The sequence below is a fragment of the Salvelinus alpinus genome, chromosome 14 (assembly GCF_045679555.1).
Source record: "Salvelinus alpinus chromosome 14, SLU_Salpinus.1, whole genome shotgun sequence".
Lineage (NCBI taxonomy): Eukaryota > Metazoa > Chordata > Actinopteri > Salmoniformes > Salmonidae > Salvelinus > Salvelinus alpinus.
Window position 1 is genome coordinate 23,822,443 of NC_092099.1, and position 23,048 is coordinate 23,845,490.

The window sequence follows — 23,048 nt, forward strand, 5'->3', positions numbered from 1 at the left end:
TTTATGTGTTGATTTCACTTACTTTAGTAGAAGTATAGAACCTTTTGATAGAAGCTATAATCTAATGCATACCTTAAAATGTAACGCTAACTTTTATATAAGAGGAGAGAATGTGAAGGAAATGTTGATGTTTGTGCTTTTCTAATAACCAATTCGACTGGGTTCATACAAGTGACTGATTGATCCCTATCAGTATAAGCAATTTGTCAGTACGCCCAGAACATTGTTTTGAGAACCGAAAAGGATATATCAGTTTCAAGGTCTCAGCTTGGAGAGAAGAAGCCTCGTGAGGTATTGGTCGGTCACATACATGAACCAAACGTCAATGATGAATTCAAATATTTAATCATGTAAATCATGCAAATATAACTTGTCTGCAAAAGCAGTATATAAGAGAACAGGACATCTCCGACAGAGCTCCTGACAGACGTGTACTACTTGGTGCATTACGTTTGTTGGAACCTCTCCAGCTTGCTGATAATAAAGTATGATCATTTAAGTTTGACTTGGAGTCCCTGGTGGTAATTTCCACAACACTTCTTATGGAATTGTCATGTTTGGCTTGACAATGACAATGGAGTAGGCAAAGCCACAAACAGATCTGGGACTAGGCTAATATCAGAGAGGTCTGGCTGCTACATCCTTCAATGACAGCCTATGATGTCATCATCTCCACATAGGGAAACTCTTTGTCTGGACCTACAGGGAGAACACAGCAACAGGTGAGGTGACAAGTCTATAACTTCTTAGATATCCAGATCTACAAAAACACAGTAGAATCCGTCATTATATTCATGTTAGAAGACTGAGAAAGGATGCTTAGTAATTAAGTTACTGTACACACTTCAGGGTGAATCTTTACTTCCACTTACAGTACCAGTCAAAGGTTTGGACATTCAAGGGTTTTTCTTTATGTTGTACTGTTTTCTACATTGTAGAATAATTGTGAAGACATCAACACTATGAAATAACATATGGAATCATGTAGTAACCAAAAAAAGTTAAACAAATCAAAATATATTTTATATTTGAGTTTCTTCAAAGTAGTCACCCTTTCCCTTGATGACAGCTTTGCACACTTTTTGCAATCTCTCAACCAGCTTCATGAGGTAGTCACATGGAATGCATTTCAATTAACAGGTGTGCCTCGTTCATTTGTAGAATTTATTTCCTTAATGCATTTTTTAATTTTTAATTTATTTTTTAAAATAAATTTTATCCCCTTTTCTCCCCAATTTTCGTGGTATCCAATCGCTAGTAATTACTATCTTGTCTCATCGCTACAACTCCCGTACGGGCTCGGGAGAGACGAAGGTCGAAAGCCATGCGTCCTCCGAAGCACAACCCAACCAAGCCGCACTGCTTCTTAACACAGCGCGCCTCCAACCCGGAAGCCAGCCGCACCAATGTGTCGGAGGAAACACCGTGCACCCGCCCCCCTCGGTTAGCGCGCACTGCGCCCGGCCCGCCACAGGAGTCGCTGGAGCGCGATGAGACAAGGATATCCCTACCGGCCAAACCCTCCCTAACCCGGACGACGCTATGCCAATTGTGCGTCGCCCCACGGACCTCCCGGTCGCGGCCGGCTGCGACAGAGCCTGGGCGCGAACCCAGAGACTCTGGTGGCGCAGCTAGCGCCACCCGGGAGGCCCCTTCCTTAATGCATTTGAGGCAATCAGTTGGGTTTTGACAAGGTAGGGTATAAAGAAGATTGCCCTATTTGGTAAAAGACCCAAGTCCATATTATGGCAAGAATAGGTCAAATAAGCAAAGAGAAACGACAGTCCATCATTACTTTAAGACATGAAGGTCAGTCAATCTGGAAAATGTCAAGGACTTTGAGTTTCTTCAAGTGCAGTCACAAAAACCATCAAGCACTATGATGAAACAGGCTCTCATGAGGACTGCTACAGGAAAGGAAGACCCAGAGTTACCTCTGCTGCAGAGGATAAGTTCATTAGAGTTAACTGCACCTCAGATTGCAGCCCAAAGAAATGCTTCACAGAATTCAAGTAACAGACACATCTCAACATCAACTTTTCAGAGGAGACTGTGTGAATCAAGCCTTCATGGTCGAATTTCTGCAAAGAAACCACTACTAAAGGACACCAATAATAAGAAGAGACTTGCTTGGGACAAGAAACACGAGCAATGGACATTAGACTGGTGGAAATCTGTCCTTTGATCTGATGAGTCTACATTTGAGATGTTTGATTCCAACCACAGTGTCTTTGTGAGATGCAGAGTGGATGGAACGGATGATGAACGGATGACCTCCGCATGTGTGGTTCCCACCGTGAAGCATGGAGGAGGAGGTGTGATGGTGACACTGTCCGTGTTTTATTTAGAATTCAAGGCACACTTAACCAGCATGGCTACCACAGCGATACGCCCTCTCATCTGTGGGATTAGTGAGACTATAATTCATTTTTCAACAGGACAATGACCCAACACACCTCCAGGCTGTTTTGACCAAGAAGGAGAGTGATGGAGTGTTGCATCAGATGACCTGGCCTCCACAACCACCGACCTCAACCCAATTGAGATGGTTTGGGATGAGTTGGACCGCAGAGCGTAGGAAAAGCAGCCAACAAGTGCTCATCAAATTTGGGAACTCCTTCAAGACTGTTGGAAAAGCATTCCAGGTAAAGCTGGTTGAGAGAATGGCAAGAGGGTGCAAAGCTGTCATCAAGGCATAGGGTGGCTACTTTGAAAAATCTCAAATGTATTTTGATTTGTTTAACACTTTTTTGGTTACTACATGATTCCATATATGTTATTTCATAGTTTTGATGTCTCACTATTATTATGAAATGTAGAAAATAGTAAAAATAAAGAAAAAAACTCTGGAATGAGTAGATGTGTCCAAACTTTTGACTGGTACTGTAAGTTGAATTTTCACTTAGTTTCCCATTGACAGTAATGCATGACTAAGTGAAACGTTGAGGTAAACAAACAGCCCCCATGGTTTAACAACACCCCCCACTCCACCCAATTTTCCAGTTACCCACTAATATGTATATAAGGGGCTGTTTGAAAGGGGGTCATTCTTTACAGGTAACATACCACATCTTCTGTCTGAAATGGGTATAAGTGAACATTTGAGGTAAGTGGGAATTACGATTCACCCCTAAAAGATAGAGGATACTTGCCATGCAGTTTCCTGTTTCCTCTGTGCTGCTGATGCTCCACAGTCATGTGACGTCTCCAGACGGGGTTCCGGTGTAGAAGGATGATTCCAGACACCGTCTCTCCACTGAGCAGCGAGATCGGCCCGTCCAGCATGAACAGAGTCTGCTTCTAGTGGGTTGGCCTGATGGAGGGAAGAGGGAGAGGCTGATATCGCATTGGCTGTACTGATTGTGAAAGCTGCTAGGGCCCAGTGTCTAACTCCAATGTGGTTTTGTCTCTCTCCAGGCTCTGGAACTGAACTCTGAACCAGGAAGTGAACCCGTGGAATGTCCTGGCCTTTTCCACGATGAAGGTAAACTGGCCCCTCAGCTTCTAGACAGGGAACACGTTGACTTACATGTATGTGTGTGTGAATTACATGTTATTATATTGTTTTACACCATGGCATTGTTGAATACTCCTTTCTGATTGGCTTGAAGGCATTCTAGAGTGTGCGTTATTTTCCTATAGCGCACAGTATATTTGCACGGTAGAATTCAATGCCTATAGTTCATTTTTACACGTTTTGTTTGAGCTGCTTTTGACAGCAAAAGTCGAATTGAAAACAGTATTGGTATTGTTGAATTCTATTTTCATAATAGCAAGCTAGGTCTGATGGTTTGGTTAGCTAAACTAGCAAGTCTGTTTGTTTGGTTACAACAGCAACTACTGTAGCCATCTAGTAAACTTGCTAGCTACTTCAGTGAGTGTTGAACACATTATCCTGTCAAATTAACACATTTCTAGTGGCAAATGTATTAAATTATAGCCATGGTATAAAAAGGATAATCAACTCGGGGCTCCATACGTTCTCTGGAAAATAATGCAACTCAGTGGAAGTTCAGTTCCACTCTGCTAGTGCGTCGTGGAACACACCTTCCACTTCGTTCATTATTTTCCAGAGAACGCTTAGCCCCTTGTTGATTATGCCTTACATTTACACTGTATATAATCCAGTACCAGATCTGTGAGAACCAGACGTACTGTACCTCTAGATCTGTAACATGCAGCGTGAGCATGTCCAGAGTGATGACATCACAGGGGGTGGCCGGGCAGTCTTCAGGCTGGAGGAGGTGGCTGAACCTGGGCCTGGAGAAGAACTCTGACTGGGCCAGGGATCTGGAGGGTGGGGGCAGTCACATTAACTAGCCACTCACAGCCACTCAATATTGTTCAATGACAGACTTACCCGATTGGTTTGGTTGTTTAATTTGCACTGTAAAGACTGGAGCATAGCTGACACAGCAATTTTAAGTTTGTTGTTCCACTTTACCATAGATGTTACGCTTACCACTTCACACCAAACTACACCCTCACCACCGAGAGACAGCTTGCCAGAAACAGATTAAGCCTAGTCCTGGACTAAAAAGCAAGTGCTTCTTAGTTCAGGATTTGTACAGGCTTCATCTATATCTGGGAAACTGACCCCAAAAGTATTGTAGTTAAAACTTACTGTCCATAGTGTTGTCCCTACTGTAGTTGCATCACTGTGACATCACACCTGACAGACAGTCTCACTACTGAAACCCTCCGCATTGGAAATAAACAAACAGTTACATACACTCCTGGTTTACACTTGACAAACACCTCAGGACAACTCATGTCATTTAAAATAAATGACAAAACAGGCAAAAGCGTCATGAAAAACAAACTAAGAATACTTATATAACAACTACAGCTCCATTAACTGATCACATCAGGGATTACATTTAGAGAACGCAAATGGACATGGTCAGTGAGACCCATAGAAATAGAATCATCATAATACAATAATAATGAAATAGAATCACCATGGTCAGAGGCTCCAGGTCTGTTCTAGTGATTCTATTTCTATGGTGTGACTGTTACGTTCCCCAGTTTCTGTGTTTTAGTTGGTATTTGAGTGTGTGTTTCAGGAGATGGCTTCCTGAAGTACTCCCCAACCAGATGATTGGTCGACCCCAGGCTAATTGATGATTGGAGCTGACCCCGCCCCCCTCGTCAAGAAGCAGCTGACTCTAATCACCATTGCCACCTGAAGATATAAAAGCCAGTGTTCTGTTCAGAAGAAAAGAGATGAGATCAGGAGAGAGATTAGAGGGAGATTGAATATTTAGGAGAGAGATTAGAGAGAGGAGAGTGAATGTTTTGGATAGTGTTGGTTGTGTATCAGAAAGTGTTGGTATGTACTATATTAGTTGTTGTTGGTAGCAGCTTTGCTATGTCCTGTGAGTGTTTGTGAAATTGTTAATAATTATTCTGTTTCATTTGTTCCCAGGGGGGAAGGGGAAGGCACTTTGGGAGTGCTTAGGCAAGAGGCCCGCGGGCATACATATACCCGTAGTATATTTACTGTCTAGGCACACTAGGTAAGACCTGGGCGGACCACCCCCTGTATTTTGGTTAGGGCACCAGGTGGTGCTAAGTTAGGTAAGTTAAGTGGGTAGGCAGGTTAGATAGGAGAGGGGGAACTTTGATATTTACTTTCTTTGCTTTGGTTCCGTCCAGCCCCTTTTCCCCATATTACCGTGTAAGAAAATAAATCCTAGTAAACGGTAAATTCTGCCTTTGTCGTCCTTTCTCGCACCTGCAGTCCATACCTCTTGCACTTCACAGAGAGTTGAGTTGTAGCAGGGAGTTGCGTTCCCTCTTCTCAGAGGCGTGCGTAACAGTGACCACTGGGGCTGAACCCCAGCTTTGGATCTTTCTGGAGGGCAGTGAAGTCCAGTCCATAGGACTGCTCCCAGAAGCCCATCCTCTCTGTGTAGTAGTCCAGGGCCTGACGGGACCAGGCAGAGAGAGGCCCACATCACCCCCCCCCCCCCCCCCCCTCTCAGCCAGCGGTCCTGCGCCTGCAACACTGACTCCACCATGAACTCAAACTAGAGGAGAGGAGAGACAGTTGTTATTTAAACACCTGAGGCAGAACAGGGTCGTATTCACTAGGAAGCAAATGGGCCAGAACAGGGAGGGACTACCTGAATTTATCCCAAAATAAATGCTTGTTTTCATTTTCCATTGCAAAATGCTTTGCTATGGTGGAGATCAGGAGATGAGAATCAAGTAGGTTCTCAATCACAGAAGTCTTTATGAAACAATGGTGTTAGTGGATTCAGAGGTTAAAACAATAACTCCTAGTCCTAGCAGCATACAGTTCCCTACCAGCAGACAGTTGCCCATCCACTCTGAGATCAGGATGTCTACTGTGCCTGGTAGCTCCAGCTCCTCAGCCCGACCCTGGAAGACTGTCACAACCTCCTCACAGCCGTTCTGCCTCACCAGGGTCTCGGTGTGTTCTGCTATGGAGCTGGCCTCCAATGCATACACCTACAGAACAACACAACACAGGACTTAATACACTTACAGAACAGAAGTTTCATACACCTACAGCACAAACGCATGGTGTTTGAATGTACATTGTTCCCTAGATGGAGATATATGCATTGTAATATGAAGGCTCAAAATAAAAGTTGACTGCTATCTGGCACTAAACATGAATTTAATAAAATATCTTAGACTTTTATCTGCGATATGAATAGTTACTGATTATAATAATATATATATATATTATCTTGGTATCCTTACAGCTTTGGGCTGGGCCAGGCGGGCACAGAAGAGGCTGATGACTCCGGTGCCACAGCCCAGGTCCATAACCACCTTCCCCGTGAGGGGGGCGCTGTTGGTCAGAATCACCTGGCGGTACGCCTCCGTCCTCGCTCGGTCACTCAGCATCTCCAGTTGAAGCCTCTGGGTCAGCAGAAACACAGACAACAATATTAACACATGTTGCATAGGCTACCTCCCAAATGGCACCCGTTTCCCTATATAGTGTACATTAGGGAATAGGGTGCCATTTGGGACAAATCTGGGCCCTGGTCAAAAGTAGTAAAATAAAAATATAGTAGTAAAATATATATTTAAAAGGATGCCATTTGGGATGCAAATAATATCACTGTGTAGAAATTAATGTATTGTTAATTAGGAAGAGAGAGAGACAAGAAGCCAAACCAGTGTTCCATAGCTGCCAAAGTACTCTTCATCCTGCCAGGGGTCCTGAGGTGTCCTCTGAGGTGTCCTCCTCCACACTTTGTTTTAGGTAACTGTCCTCCACATCTTGTTTCAGGTAACTAGATGGAACGTTGCCACAGAGGCCTCCTAACTCCGCCCACCACCAGTCAGCTGACGTCTTGGTGTGAACCAGTAACCTGTCTCCAGCTCTGAAACTCAGCTGTGGTCAGAGATAAACATACACACATAGACAAACAGCTGGGGTCAGAGACAGACATACACATACTGTAGACATACAGCTGGGGTCGGAGACAGACATACACATACTGTAGACATACAGCTGGGGTCGGAGACAGACATACACATACTGTAGACATACAGCTGGGGTCGGAGACAGACATACACATACTGTAGACATATAGCTGGGGTCGGAGACAGACATACACATACTGTAGACATACAGCTGGGGTCAGAGACAGACATACACATACTGTAGACATACAGCTGGGGTCAGAGACAGACATACACATACTGTAGACATACAGCTGGGGTCGGAGACAGACATACACATACTGTAGACATACAGCTGGGGTCGGAGACAAACATACACATACTGTAGACATACAGCTGGGGTCGGAGACAGACATACACATACTGTAGACATACAGCTGGGGTCGGAGACAGACATACACATACTGTAGACATACAGCTGGGTCGGAGACAGACATACACATACTGTAGACATACAGCTGGGGTCGGAGACAGACATACACATACTGTAGACATACAGCTGGGGTCGGAGACAGACATACACATACTGTAGACATACAGCTGGGGTCGGAGACAGACATACACATACTGTAGACATACAGCTGGGGTCGGAGACAGACATACACATACTGTAGACATACAGCTGGGGTCAGAGACAGACATACACATACTGTAGACATACAGCTGGGGTCAGAGACAGACATACACATACTGTAGACATACAGCTGGGGTCGGAGACAGACATACACATACTGTAGACATACAGCTGGGGTCGGAGACAGACATACACATACTGTAGACATACAGCTGGGGTCAGAGACAGACATACACATACTGTAGACATACAGCTGGAGTCAGAGACAGACATACACATACTGTAGACATACAGCTGGGGTCGGAGACAGACATACACATACTGTAGACATACAGCTGGGGTCAGAGACAGACATACACATACTGTAGACATACAGCTTGGGTCATAGACAGACATACACATACTGTAGACATACAGCTGGGGTCGGAGACAGACATACACATACTGTAGACATACAGCTAGGGTCAGAGACAGACATACACATACTGTAGACATACAGCTGGGGTCGGAGACAGACATACACATACTGTAGACATACAGCTGGGGTCAGAGACAGACATACACATACTGTAGACATACAGCTGGGGTCGGAGACAGACATACACATACTGTAGACATACAGCTGGGGTCGGAGACAGACATACACATACTGTAGACATACAGCTGGGGTCAGAGACAGACATACACATACTGTAGACATACAGCTGGGGTCGGAGACAGACATACACATACTGTAGACATACAGCTGGGGTCAGAGACAGACATACACATACTGTAGACATACAGCTGGGGTCGGAGACAGACATACACATACTGTAGACATACAGCTGGGGTCGGAGACAGACATACACATACTGTAGACATACAGCTGGGGTCGGAGACAGACATACACATACTGTAGACATACAGCTGGGGTCGGAGACAGACATACACATACTGTAGACATACAGCTGGGGTCAGAGACAGACATACACATACTGTAGACATACAGCTGGGGTCAGAGACAGACATACACATACTGTAGACATACAGCTGGGGTCAGAGACAGACATAAAGTATAGGTGTAGAAAAGGCACATGGAGTTGGTGGAATAATCCTTTAATTCATGGCCACTTACTCAGCTGGGCCAGGGGCGCTTTAATTAGGTCAGGTGGCAATGACGGACAGATCTCATTTATAGTTATTACCGCGGAGCGCGGCTTGGAGCGCACGCTTCAAACATATTGTGTAATGTGAATTGTCAATGATCACGGCCCTACGGCTCCTCATAGGCCAATTATGCAATCGATATGGTTAATATGTAATTTAAATTAATTACATGTACACATGAAGACAATTGAAAGGGTGAAATGAGAAAGGTCATTGTTTGCTAACTGATCGACTTTGATATCAAACTAATGGGGATTATAGGTTGAATAACCATTCACTGTTTGTATTCTTTCATGATTTATGAAAAATAGTTACGAGCCTAAATGATTCACGGATGATTACTATTGACTTAATGAACTGGATTGTTGAATTCCCTAATTATGTTTATCATGAATGCTTGTTATGATTTGATCTTTGTGATTATGAATTTGATTGGATACATGTTATTTTGTTTCCTTTGTTATGCAGCACAGACTACTCAGTAAATATACCACTTTATGGTTAAAGGAATTCCTGCCTCAGTCTCATCCATTCCTCTGTCACCTGACACGTGACCACCTGTTCACCTTCACTGTCAGTCATCCTACATGTCCAGCTACCCACACAGATTCCACTAATCTTTCAATAGGTGTCAGGGACAGACATAGACAAACAGTATAGACATACACTACCATTCAAAAGTTTGGGGTCACTTAGAAATGTCCTTGTTTTTGAAAAAAAAAAGCAATTTTTTTTGTCCATTAAAATAACATAAAATTGATCAGAAATACAGTGTAGACATTGTTAATGTTGTAAACGACAATTGTAGCTGGAAACGGCTGATAAAAAAAAAATGGAATATCTACATAGGCATACAGAAGTCCATTATCAGCAACAATCAGCAATCTGGGCCTCCCACTCCTCTTTCTATTCTGGTTAGGGCCAGTTTGTGCTGTTCTGTGAAGGGAGTAGTACACAGCATTGCACGAGATCTTCAGTTTCTTGGCAATTTCTCGCATGGAATAGCCTTAATTTCTCAGAACAAGAATAGACTGAAGAGTTACAGAAGGAAGTCTTTGTTTCTGGCAATTTTGAGGCAGTAATTGATCAACACAAATTCTGATGCTCCAGATACTCAACTAGTCTAAAGAAGGCCAATTGTATTGCTTCTTTAATGAGAACAACAGTTTTCAGCTGTGCTAACATAATTGCAAAAGGATTTTCTAATGATCAATTAGCCTTTAAAAATGATAAACTTGGATTAGCTAACACAATCTGCCATTGGAACACAGGAGTGATGGTTGCTGATAATGGGCCTCTGTATGCCTATGTAGATATTCCATTAAAAAATCTGCCGTTTCAAGCTACAATAGTAATTTACAATATTAACAATGTCTACACTGTATTTCTGATCAATTAGATGTTATTTTGATGGACAAAAAATGTGCATTTCTTCAAAAACAAGGAAATTTCAAAGTGACCATACAGTTGTAAGAAAAAGTATGTGAACCCTTTGGAATTACCTGGATTTCTGCATAAATTGGTCATAAAATATGATATGATTTTCATCTAAGTCACAACAACAGACAAACGGTGTGCTTAAACTTATATCACACAAATGATTGTATTTTTCTTGTCTATATTGAATACATAATTTAAACATTCACAGTGTAGGCTGGAAAAAGTATGTGAACCACTAGGCTAATAACTTCTCCAAAAGCTAATTGGAGTCAGGAGTCAGCTAACCTGGATCAATGAGTCAATCTCGTCTCCAGTCAATGAGATGAGATTGGAGATGTTGATTAGAGCTGCCCTGCCCTATTAAAAACACATAAAATTTGAGTTTGTTATTCACAAGAAGCATTTCCTGATGTGAACCATGCCTCAAATAAAATAAATCCCAGAAGACCTAACATTAAGAATTGTTGACTTGCATAAAGCTGGAAAGAGTTACAAAAGTATCTCTAAAAGCCTTGATGTTCATCAGTCCACGGTAAGACAAATTGTCTATAAATGGAGAAAGTTCAGCACTGTTGCTACTCTCCCTAGGAGTGGCCGTCCTGAAAAGATGACTGCAAGAATGCTCAGCTGTTTCTGACGAGAGGGCGGGGTCAGCTCCAATCATCAATGGGGGCGACCAATCAGCTGCTTAAAGGAATCCAGGAAGCCATCCTGAAACACACATACAAATACACAAACCACAACAGAAACTGGGAACGTAACAGTGCCTTTTGGCAAACTCCAAGCAGCTATAGTGTGCCTTTTACTGAGGAGTGGCTTCCGTCTGGCCACTCTACCATAAAGGCCTGATTGGTGGAGTGCTGCAGAGGTGGTTGTCCTTCTGGAAGGTTCTCCCATCTCAACCGAGGAACTCTAGAGCTCTGTCTGAGGGACCATCGGATTCTTGGTCACCTCCCTGACCAAGGCACTTCTCCCTCGATTGCTCAGTTTGGCCGGGCGGCCAGCACTAGGAAGGGTCTTGGTGGTTCCAAACTTCTTCCATTTAAGAATGATGGAGGCCACTGTGTTCTTGGGGACCTTCAATGCTGCAGAAATGTTTTTGGTACCCTTCCCCAGATCTATGCCTCGACACAATCCTGTCTCGGAGCTCTACAGACCATTCCTTCGACCTCATGGCTTGGTTTTTGCTCTGACATGTACTATCAACTGTGGTACCTTATATAGACAGGTGTGTGCCTTTCCAAATCATGTCCACTCAATTGAATTTACCACAGGTGGACTCTAATCAAGTTGTAGAATCATCTCAAGGATGATCAATGGAAACAGGACGGCACCTGAGCTCAATTTTGAGTCTCATAGCAAAAGGTCTGAATACTTATGTAAATAAGGTATTTTCTGTTTTATTTGCAAGCATTTCTACAAACCTGATTTCAATTTGTCATTATGGGGTATTGTGTGTAGATTGCTGAGGATTTTTTTACATCCATTTTAGAATAAGGCTGTAACGTAACGAAATGTGGAAAAAGTCAATGGGTCTGAATACTTTCCAAAGGCACTGTACAGATGTAGGATCTTAATTTGACTTTTTTTCACAGCAGGAAAATAATACTGTAGCAACAGGAAATGAGAATTATTGTATGGATTATAATTAATGGATATTTTTGTAGAGGTTGATACATTTTAGGGAAAATCAAGTCTGACATTTTAAAGTGTAAACTACAAACTTTAGAAGCCTTTTTAAACCTTGAAAACACTACAAGTTTGCATTTCCATCTGTGCTGGAAATTTTCTGCAACAGGCTGATCAAATTAAGATCCTAGGCCAATTGTCGTAGCAGTAGTCGTGTTCACAACTGAAGAGTATAGCCTATGTCTGCCTTTCGCTATAGCTTAACTGGATATTGTTGTATGTGTAAGCAATACCTAAGTTAGCTATATAAAGTACCAGATAGACCATTTACAGTAACTACTGTTCATTATTACTCAGTAAATAAACACCATCAGCCGACTGAAGATCTAGCTAAGTAGCTACAGAAAGTAATGGAGAAATTTGACCTTTCCGCAGCAGGTAGCTCTGGTCAGGCAGCTTCATCTTATAGCAGGTTGAGGGACTAACTTACTTCCACTAGCTACTATCTAACATGAGTATAGTCAGTAGCCAGCTAGTGCAAGCCAACTTTGTTCAGTTTGTTCTATTGGCATGCAAACTTCCTAAAAAGTTCTGCATCTTAGCTAACATTAGTATTTTTTATCTTCCAGTCATACTCAGTCTAATCCTTTCTCTGGACTGCCAACCTAGGGTGTTAACACCGCCACTAAGTCCTGTCAATTTTCTATGAGGAGGTGTGTACTTCCGGGTATGAACAAAACAAAAAACAAAAATTGAATAAAAGTGGTTATTTGTTTCCCGTTATTCCATGTCCAATTTTGATACAATAAAGGCAACTTTCAAATTCAGATAAGAAAAATTCTGTTTTTTTTTACTCCATTTTTTAAAAACTTAAATCTAAATAACCTAACTAACACAGCCCCAGCCCATTTCCTTTCTCTCTAACTGCAATGAAAAGGGACAAAGATGCAACTTTGTATTACAATTTATTTGTAGATTTTCACAATGGTTTTTTCACTTGAAACATTACAAACAGTGAAAAAGTACTATACAACAAAAAACAATTACTGAAATGAACGCTAGACAGTCAGGGAGCATTGGAAATTCCAAAAACGATGGATAAAGGACTACATTTAGCAAATTTTGACGGCGAGGAAATATTTTAAAAATGTCAGTGGTGCTCTCTGGACCTTGATGAAGACCGAATGAGGCGCAGGCAAAATGACACACCTGCCATAGCTTTTTACTGTCAAAATGCCTTTCAAAGACGAAGAGAAATTCTCTCTTGCCACTATATTGTCACGGATCCCTCCGGAACATTCATTACACACACCTGTCCCCTATTCCCACTGATTAGTACTTGCATAAGTGTGCCCTTTGGTTTCCATTGGGCTGTCGGTTATTGTTCCCATGTCCATTGGGGGTGTGAGTACGTTGGTGCAGCTGCTATGCTGTGTGCTTTATATATTGTGTATTACGGGTATCGTCCTGTGGCGTTCAACAAGGTTTACCCTCGCTCTTTTGTTTGGGTACAGCCCAGTGTTTTTGTATACGTACGTGTTTGTTTTGGGTGTATTAAAAAACCCTATTGTGTATTACTGCACCTGTCTCCAAAATCCTTTATACCAGCATGACATATATTGGTTGTGTTACCAGGATCCTAAATTGTATGAAAAGAAAGAAAGTTGTACACTCAATATATATACTCCAAACAATTGATTAAGTAAACCTAATAACCAACGTTTCGGCAACTCTGACTGTGCAACTTGATTTTTATACAGTTTAATCTTCGTTGGTTAGCACCTCTACAAAACAATGTGGGTGTGCATCAGCTCATGCTTTTTACTAAACAGGATCTTGAATTGGCATCACACATGCTAGACAGGCCAACAGTTTGAGTCACACTCCTCCAAAGGCACAGTGGCTGACTGTGGAATACATAGGAGGCTGCTGAGGGGAGGACGGCTCATAATAATGGCTGTAATGAAACAAATGAAATGGCATCAAACACATGGAAACCACGTGTTTGATGTATTTGATACCATTCCGCTCCAGCCATTACCAGCAGTTAAGGTGCCACCAACCTCCTGTGATGGAATGAGACTGTCTTGCTGGTGGCAGGCATCAGGCCTTATTGACAACAGATACATGAAGTTACTCTGACATTATCCTGAGATATCAAACAAACATAAAAATGGCAAATCTCTGTCAGGCGTTTCTTTCCTTCAACCTACAGTAGCCTATTCACTCCCTGTTATACACAGGACCTAGAGTGGGCAGTATAGTTAAGTATAGTTACTTTGAACTCTAGGGCCTGATTGCTTGGGCTGGGATTCAATCTGTAGCGCATTGTAGCGCGCTTGACATTTTAAGGTACTTTATGATTGAGCCAACATCTGCAGCGTTTACTGTGAATGTGATCTCAGCAAACACAGGAACATTGCCTTTTAAAGGCACATTATTGTCGACAGCGCTCTACAACGAGCCTTGGATTGAGTCCCGGCCTAGGCCACAGGAAGGACATTCACTCACTCTTCTTCTTCTTCATAGTCTTCTTCGTTCCACAACACTTGCGGAAGCAGACTTTGCAGCATTTAACGGTGACCATGACAACAATGAGAACTATAGTGAGTAGCAGAGTGAACACGTCCAGACTGTGGTACTGGATCCAGTTGAGGTCGTGAGCGGCAGGTCTTAGGTGTTCTGCTCCTCCGTGGCGCATCACAAATTCCGCCCAGAACACAGCCAGGTCCAGGGGCTCGATGGGACGGTCCTTATGTACCGCTGACAGCTTCAGCATCTTCTCCTTGTAACTGGGGCGGAAGGACAGATGCAACAGGGTTTACAATCTCCTCATAGACTGGGGCTGAATTCTAATGAGGAACTCAGACGTTCATGTAAATCATGCATTGTTGACAATATTATATTTGCACTGAAACTCAATATGTAGATCTCGAGTTAGGATTTGGTCCCTGTACTGTTTGCACTGCTATATTTTTATCCTGCTTGTCCTGTTTATTTGAGCTTGTGTCCTACAACGTGTCTACACCTTAGCAAATTATTTAAAAAATTACCAAAAAGGCAAGATTTTAACCTATCTTGGAGTATGCAGCATTACTAGTTATTGTTGATGGTCCTCATGATGAAAATGACTTTCAGGGATTACAAAGATTCAATTTTAGATTACATGTAGTTTCATTTAAGAGGTTCATAGTTTGTATTTTCAGTGTATAACATGTCCTTGTAACATTATTATTCTGAACAAAAATATAAACGCAGCATGTAAAATGTTGGTCCCAGAAATGTTCCATATGCACAAAAAGCTTTTTTCTCTCAAATTTTGTGCACAAATTTGTTTACATCCCTGTTAGTGAACATTTTGTCTTTGCCAAGATAATCCATCCACTTGACAGGTGTGGCATATCAAGAAGCTGATTAAACAGCATGATCATTATACAGGTGCACCTTGAGCTAGGGACACTCTAAAATGTGCAGTTTTGTCACACAACACAATGCCTCAGATGTCTGAAGAGCGTGCAATTGGCCAGCTGACTGTAGGAATGTCCACCAGAGCTGTTGCAAGCTAATTTAATGATAATTTCTCTACCATAAGCCGCCTCCAACATTGTTTTAATCAAATTTGGCAGTACGTCCAACTGGCCTCACAACAGCAGACCATGTCTATGGTATTGTGTGGGTGAGCGGTTTGCTGATGTCAACGTTGTGAACGGAGTGCCCCATGGTGGTGGTGGGGTTATGCTATGGGCAGGCATAAGCTATAGACAACAAACACAATTGCATTTTATCGATTGGCAATTTGAATGTACAAAAATACGATGACGTGATCCTGAGGCCCATTTTTTATTAACGGTATACTGTATGTGACCAACAGATGCATATCTGTATTCCCAGTCATGTGAAATCCATAGATTAGGGCCTAATTAATTCATTTCAATTGACTGATATGAACTGTAACTCAGTAAAATCGTAGAAATTGTTGCATGTTGCGTTTATATTTTTGTTCAGTATACTTCCTTGTATTACGTTAACATGATGTCTGACCTCTTGTCGTTGATGACCTTGTTGAGGGCCTCCACCAGTTTGTCTGAGGTGATATCGAACAAATTGAGCACCTCCCCGACACCCCTCACCGCCATGCGGTGTACATTGTCACTCTGGTCACCGAACAACGGAAGCATCACCATGGGAACACTGTTACAGATCCCCTCGTAGATACCGTGGGTTCCTCCGTGGGTGATGAAGGCCTTGACCTTGGGGTGGCCTAGAACATGGAACATAGAACATTCACCACGAAGAAGAAGATGTATTGTTTCTCTTGCAAAATGGCAACAACAGTAGCATGTGTTTACTGAGAAGAGTACCCCTCTAACTTCTGTAACCCAGGTGGTTTTCATCATAACTATATCATTGTAACATTATCTCTGATGATGAGAGACTAAACCAACCCAGCAGATCATTCTGAGGAAGCCACTTCATCAATCTGACGTTGTCTGGAGCGTTCTCAGGCACCACTCCTGTGTACCTCCACACCACCTTAAAACAGAGAACAACAGTTTACTTAGCTAATCAAGTCATATAGAATCATCTGCCAATTCTGGATATAGTGGTGAAGGTACACCACTTTGTAGTGGAATATAAATGTGTGTCTGGAGCGTTAAGGCATAGCTCCAGTGTACTCCACACAAACTGAACAACATAGAACAGCAGCTTGCCATGACACTTGACGTTGTATATGAAGAATGGAGAATATGCAAATGTCATTGAAACTCCATGTAATTACAGCATTCCTCAGAGTTAAGTACAACGGGGGACAAAGGACTTGTTCTTAGTCTAGATTAGATTAATGGTGGATTGGAGATTAGGCCTACATGCAGCGTTGGGTAGGTCATTTTCTAAATGTAATCCGTTAGTTACTAGTTACCTGTCCAAAATAGTAATCAGTAACGTAACTTTTAGATTACCCAAACTCAGTAACGTAATCTAATTACTTTCAGATTACTTTCCCCTTAAGGCATTAGAAGAAGACAAAAATGAATATTACCAATTTAATGACATCTATTGCAGGATAAATCAGTGTTAGAGTTTACATAGCTGGCCATAAATGGATGTTGCATTTTACATTATGGGTTGGTTATGTAGGCTTCTTCTAACCCATTGCTTTCTACTATAAATAATTATACAATAAGGCTGTATTGATTTTGTTTTATTAGGATCCCCATTAACTGACGCCAATGGCGACAGCTAGTCTTACTGGGGTCTGACACATAACGAAAAATACATTACAGACAAGATTTTACAACTGACATACTGTACATTAACATGTAGTTTGCGCGTGTGTGCATCTATCAGTTACACATACATGTCAGTACATACAACAAGTAGGTTATATGGGGGAGAGGCCTTGTGACTGGAGGTGTTGCTTTATTTGTTTTTGATATGGAAGGGAGTTCCCTGCAATCATGGCTCTGTATAATACTGTATGTTTTTTGGAACTTGTTCCCGACCTGGGGACTGGGAAAGACCCCTGGTGGCATGTCTGGTGGGGTAAGTGTGTTTGTCAGTGTTGTATGTAAGTTGACTATGCAAACAATTTGTTTATTATAAAAATAAGAAGCGATGCAGTCAGTCTCAACTCTTAGCCAAGAGAGACTGGCATGCATAGTATTGATATTAGCCCTCTGACTACAATGAAGAGCAAAATGTGCCACTCTGTTCTGGGCCAGCTGCAGCTTAACTAGGTCCTTTGCGGCACTTAACCATACGACTGGACATTAATCAAGATAAGATAAAACTAGAGCCTGCAGGACTTGCTTTGTGTAGTGTGGTGTCTCTTTAGCATCTCTTTACCACAGACAGACTTACAACCATTCAATCATTTTTGACCATGACAGTTTAGAATCTAAGGTAACACCAAGTAATTTAGTCTCCTCAACTTGTTCAACAGCCACACCATTCATTACCAGATTCAGCTAAGGTCTAGATCTTAAAGAATGATTTGTACCAAATACAATGGTCTTAGTTTTAGAGATGTTAAGGACCAGTTTAGTACTGGCCACCCATTCTAAAACTAACTGCATCTCTTTGTTCAGGGTTGCATTGATATCACTAGCTGTGGTTGCTGACACATATAGGGTTGAATCATCAGTATACATGGACACACAGGCTGAAATCTAACAGTATAGCTCCCACAATCTTCTTCTTATGAATTTATTTCAACCAATCATCAGTCAATCGTGTCATTGCAGTGCATGACTAAGCTAACATATGGAATTGTTTAAAGATGGTCATACTATTGATCATTTAGCTATTTGATTTAGAATTTTAGGACCCCATTTAGTATTAAAAATATATATAAAAAATTGTATTTGATAAAATATTGAATTTGGCCTTTACTACTACAGCCCATAGAAACACATTCATTCATAAATAGCAAAAAAGACAGTAAGGAATAAGGTTTTAAAGTGTCTGTCCTATATCTAGGAGATGCAAGAAAGCTCAGGAAATATGTTGTCAGTTGTTGATGTCTACAGAAGACATAGAGACTGTATACTTAAAGATTGTGTTAGTCAGAAAGGGTTAACTGTGGGAAACATTATGTAATAGACAGATGATGGATGCGTTCCAAACACCATATTCCCTATATAGTGCACTACTTTTGACCAGCTGTGGTCAAAAGTAGTGCAATATATGGAATAGGGTGCCATTTGGGACAGCATCGAGGAGTCCTTACCCTCTGAGGGATCCTGCTGAAGGCATCAAAGAACTGCTTGGCTTTCTCCTCAGGCATCTGAGAGATCATAGAGCCCAGGGTGAAGACCACGAAGCCATCCTCTCCTGACTCATCCACAAACTCCTGCAGGTCCTGTTGAGGCACGGGGAAGAGTTAGTTAACAAAAACATTTTACATTTACACTGAACAAAAATATAAACGCAACATGCAACAATTTTATGAGGAAATCAGTCAACTGAAATAAATGAATTAAGCCCTAATCTATGGACTTCATGTTACTGGGCGGGGGCGCAGCCATGGGTGGGCCTGGGAACATGGGTGGGCCTGGGAACATGGGTGGGCCTGGGAGGGCATAGGCCCACTTGGGCCCACTTGGGAGCCACATAGGCCCACTTGGGAGCCACGCCCACCCACTGGGGAGCCAGGTCCAACCAATCAGAATAAGTTTTTCCGCACAAAAGCGCTTTATTACAGACATAAATACTCATCAGCTGTCCGGGTGGCTGGTCTCAGAAGAAGATCCCCCAGGTGAAGTGTTCCTTTTCTTTTATTTCTTATTCAGATTTTTTAAACTGCATTGTTGGTTTGGGGCTTGTAAGTAAGCACTTCACTGTAAGGTCTACACCTATTGTATTCATTGCATGATTTAATTCACATGAAAAATGTATGTTTAAATTCCACACATCAGTATTAGAACAGTCTTTGGTCTGGTTAACAAAACATTAACTGAAGGAGGGAGGGTGAAGTTGTGAAAGGATACCATGCATTGATAACACACCCTGTATTCATAGAAGATAAAGGCATAATAAACCCTATAACAATCACAGCTAACCCCAACCCTTACCCCACAGAACAATCCCTGCAGATTAGTTTATCTTCCTGTGTTTTTTTAGGGTAGGAACTAGAAGGGCCCCTCAGTTCCTCTGTTAGATTACAGTGGCCACATTCCAGGAAGAAATAACTGTGGTCTGTCCTAAATGGCATACTATTACTCATACTTTTGACCAGGGCCCATAGGGTTCTGGTCAAAAGTAGTTCACTATATAAGGGGTAGGGTACCATTTGGGACACATGAATGCTGTTCCTGGCTCAGGTTTCACTGGCTGAACACAGTGTTTTTTTATTTATTTATTATTTATTTATTTATTTATTTATTTTATTTATTTTATTTAACCTTTATTTAACCAGGTAGGCAAATTGAGAACACGTTCTCATTTACAATTGCGACCTGGCCAAGATAAAGCAAAGCAGTTCGACACATACAACAACACATAGTTACACATGGAGTAAAACAAACATATAGTCAATAATACAGTGAAAAAAAAAAAATAAGTCTATATACAATGTGAGCAAGTGAGGTGAGATAAGGGAGGTGAAGGCAAACAAATATATGTATAAATAAATAAAAATATAAAGGCCATGGAGGCGAAGTGAGTACAACACAGCAAGTAAAATAAAAAAAATAAAAAAATAAATAAAAAATAAATAAATAAAAAATAAATAAAAATAAAACAATGGAATGGTTGGTTTGCAGTGGAAGAAAGTGCAAAGTAGAGACAGAAATAATGGGGTGCAAAGGAGCAAAATAAATTAATAAATAAAGACAGTAGGTAAAGAGGTAGTTGTTTGGGCTAAATTGTAGATGGGTTATGTACAGGTGCAGTAATCTATGAGCTGCTCTGACAGCTGGTGCTTAAAGCTAGTGAGGGAGATAGGTGTTTCCAGTTTCAGAGATTTTTGTAGTTCGTTCCAGTCATTGGCAGCAGAGAACTGGAAGGAGAGGCGTCCAAAGGAAGAATTGGTTTTGGGGGTGACTAGAGAGATATACCTGCTGGAGCGCGTGCTACAGGTAGGTGCTGCTATGGTGACCAGCGAGCTGAGATAAGGGGGGACTTTACCTAGCAGGGTCTTGTAGATGACCTGGAACCAGTGGGTTTGGCGACGAGTATGAAGCGAGGGCCAGCCAACGAGAGTGTACAGGTCGCAGTGGTGGGTAGTATATGGGGCTTTGGTGACAAAACGGATGGCACTGTGATAGACTGCATCCAATTTATTGAGTAGGGTTTTGGAGGCTATTTTGTAAATGACATCACCGAAGTCGAGGATTGGTAGGATGGTCAGTTTTACAAGGGTATGTTTGGCAGCATGAGTAAAGGATGCTTTGTTGCGGAATAGGAAGCCAATTCTAGATTTGACTTTGGATTGGAGATGTTTGATGTGAGTCTGGAAGGAGAGTTTACAGTCTAACCAGACACCTAGGTATTTGTAGGTGTTCACATATTCTAAGTCAGAGCCGTCCAAAGTAGTGATGTTGGACAGGCGGGCAGGAGCAGGCAGTGATCGGTTGAAGAGCATGCATTTGGTTTTACTTGTATTTAAGAGCAGTTGGAGGCCACGGAAGGAGAGTTGTATGGCATTGAAGCTCGCCTGGAGGGTTGTTAACACAGTGTCAAAAGAAGGGCCAGAAGTATACAGAATAGTGTTTAGAAAAGAGAGAGAATGGAGGGTAGTACAGAGAGGGACGTTCTCCCAAAGTGAATGTTGAGCAGAAACTCTATTTGAATGTTTTTTCTTTGTATTTTCTGGGGTGTGGGGGGTGGGGGTACAATTGCCACAGTAGTGAATCTATCCCTTGAGGTTTCTGTACCTGGATCCATATAGGTTGCAGAGCTACGCACAGTTGAAGTTGTTTATTCTAAAACATATTCTTATGAGACTCACCGCTGGAAGTGGAGCTCTTTTACCACAGTTGATGCCTCCAATGTTGACCATGTTGGGCATCCTGGGTTTGGGATACTCAAAGGAGTAGTCATACCTCAGCAGCCAGATGGCCCCGTGACCCAGCAGTTCCCTGTATGTCATGTCTTTCTCCAGGTACCTACTGGTCAGCTCGTCAAAGCTGGCAAACATTACCGTACACAGGTAGCTCTCCAGACTGTACATGAGCATGTTCTTAACCCTCCCTAGGAAGTCCATGTTGTCAGTGTTGCCGGAGAATAAGCGTGGTACGTAAGATGGGGGAGTGGGGCACTGGGCAGCCTTCTCATCCAGCCCACAGGGGATCCCCCTCGAGAAGTAAACCGCTGGGATGTTGAAGGAGTCAGCGATGACGGATCCACAGGGTAGGAAGGGGTCGGTCAGCATCATCTGAAATATTTCTCCTCTCAGTCGCTGCATCAGGGGCTTGTCATACAGCAGACCCTCACAGCCTTTCACCTGCATGGTGGTGAATTGAATCAGATGCTGCACGTTCACGAATATGTCCATTACATCCGGGGCCTTGAGGAACGCAGCGTCCTTCAGTTTGTTGACGTTCTCGTCCAGTTGTGCCTTGCTGTAGGGGACCCTGAAGGTCTCAGTCCTGTAGTAGTCAGAGCCCTGGATGAGGATGGATGTGTCAGGGACCAGCACAACCATCTCATGGCCTCTGGCCGCCAGCTCCTTCACCAGCAACTTCATGCTCAGCCAGTGGCTCCCGTCTACAGGCATCACCAGGACCTTGTACCCCTGGACAGGCGCTGGACACAGGGCAAGGCAGCACAGCAGAACCAGCAGTCCCAGCCTAAGCCCCTGCCTCAGTCCCAACCCTGGCCCTAGCCTCAGCCCCGGCCTCAGACCCTGCCCCAGTTTCAGCACAAGAACACCCTTCCGCCACCCCATGCCTCTCTGCCTCTCTGCTCAGTTACACAAGCTGTTTTGTGAGAAGGAAACTACCTCCCTGAAGTCTGGCACTGAATGCTACTGAGAGGGGGCTGGACCTCAGACTAAACTGTGAGTGGGAGTGTGTCTCCCTGCTATGTCTGGGTCTGCCTTTGCAGGCAGGCTGTTATATAACCCCAGTCAATCCTTCCTGTTGACTAAAGTCTATCAGCAGGCTGAATGGTTCAGGTTATTGATGACATGGAGAGGATTAGCTCGCTAGTAATTTCAATGTGACTTAACATATAGCGTAGCCAAGTTGGTTCTGGGTGCCGATATTAGCTGCCTATTGACTAGTGACTTATAATGTACTCGTTTTTTGAGGGAGAAAGTATAACAGTTATACTTATGATCAGTAAAACATTGTATTAACAAGTA

At 42.5% G+C, this 23,048-nt stretch overlaps 2 protein-coding genes across 2 annotated transcripts; both read right to left on the reverse strand.

Moving 5' to 3' along the window:
- Positions 1-476: 476 nt before the first annotated feature.
- prmt2 (protein arginine methyltransferase 2) lies at positions 477-9,754 on the reverse strand. The gene is given in 12 exon segments (XM_071340085.1): positions 477-699; positions 3,153-3,192; positions 3,194-3,319; positions 3,374-3,504; positions 4,161-4,290; positions 5,841-5,933; positions 5,935-6,032; positions 6,247-6,477; positions 6,736-6,897; positions 7,159-7,203; positions 7,235-7,378; positions 9,716-9,754. Coding segments are annotated over 12 exon segments (1,272 nt in total). The 3' UTR covers positions 477-666.
- Positions 9,755-13,189: 3,435 nt separating this feature from the next.
- On the reverse strand, positions 13,190-22,773 carry LOC139538620 (UDP-glucuronosyltransferase-like). Its single transcript, XM_071340872.1, has 5 exons — positions 21,693-22,773; positions 18,972-19,103; positions 16,687-16,774; positions 16,283-16,502; positions 13,190-15,033 (listed from the first exon to the last, which is right to left on the reverse strand). Exons 1-5 carry the CDS (start codon positions 22,629-22,631, stop codon positions 14,745-14,747), a joined length of 1,668 nt encoding a protein of 555 aa, XP_071196973.1. The 5' UTR covers positions 22,632-22,773; the 3' UTR covers positions 13,190-14,744.
- Between the last annotated feature and the right edge of the window lie 275 nt (positions 22,774-23,048).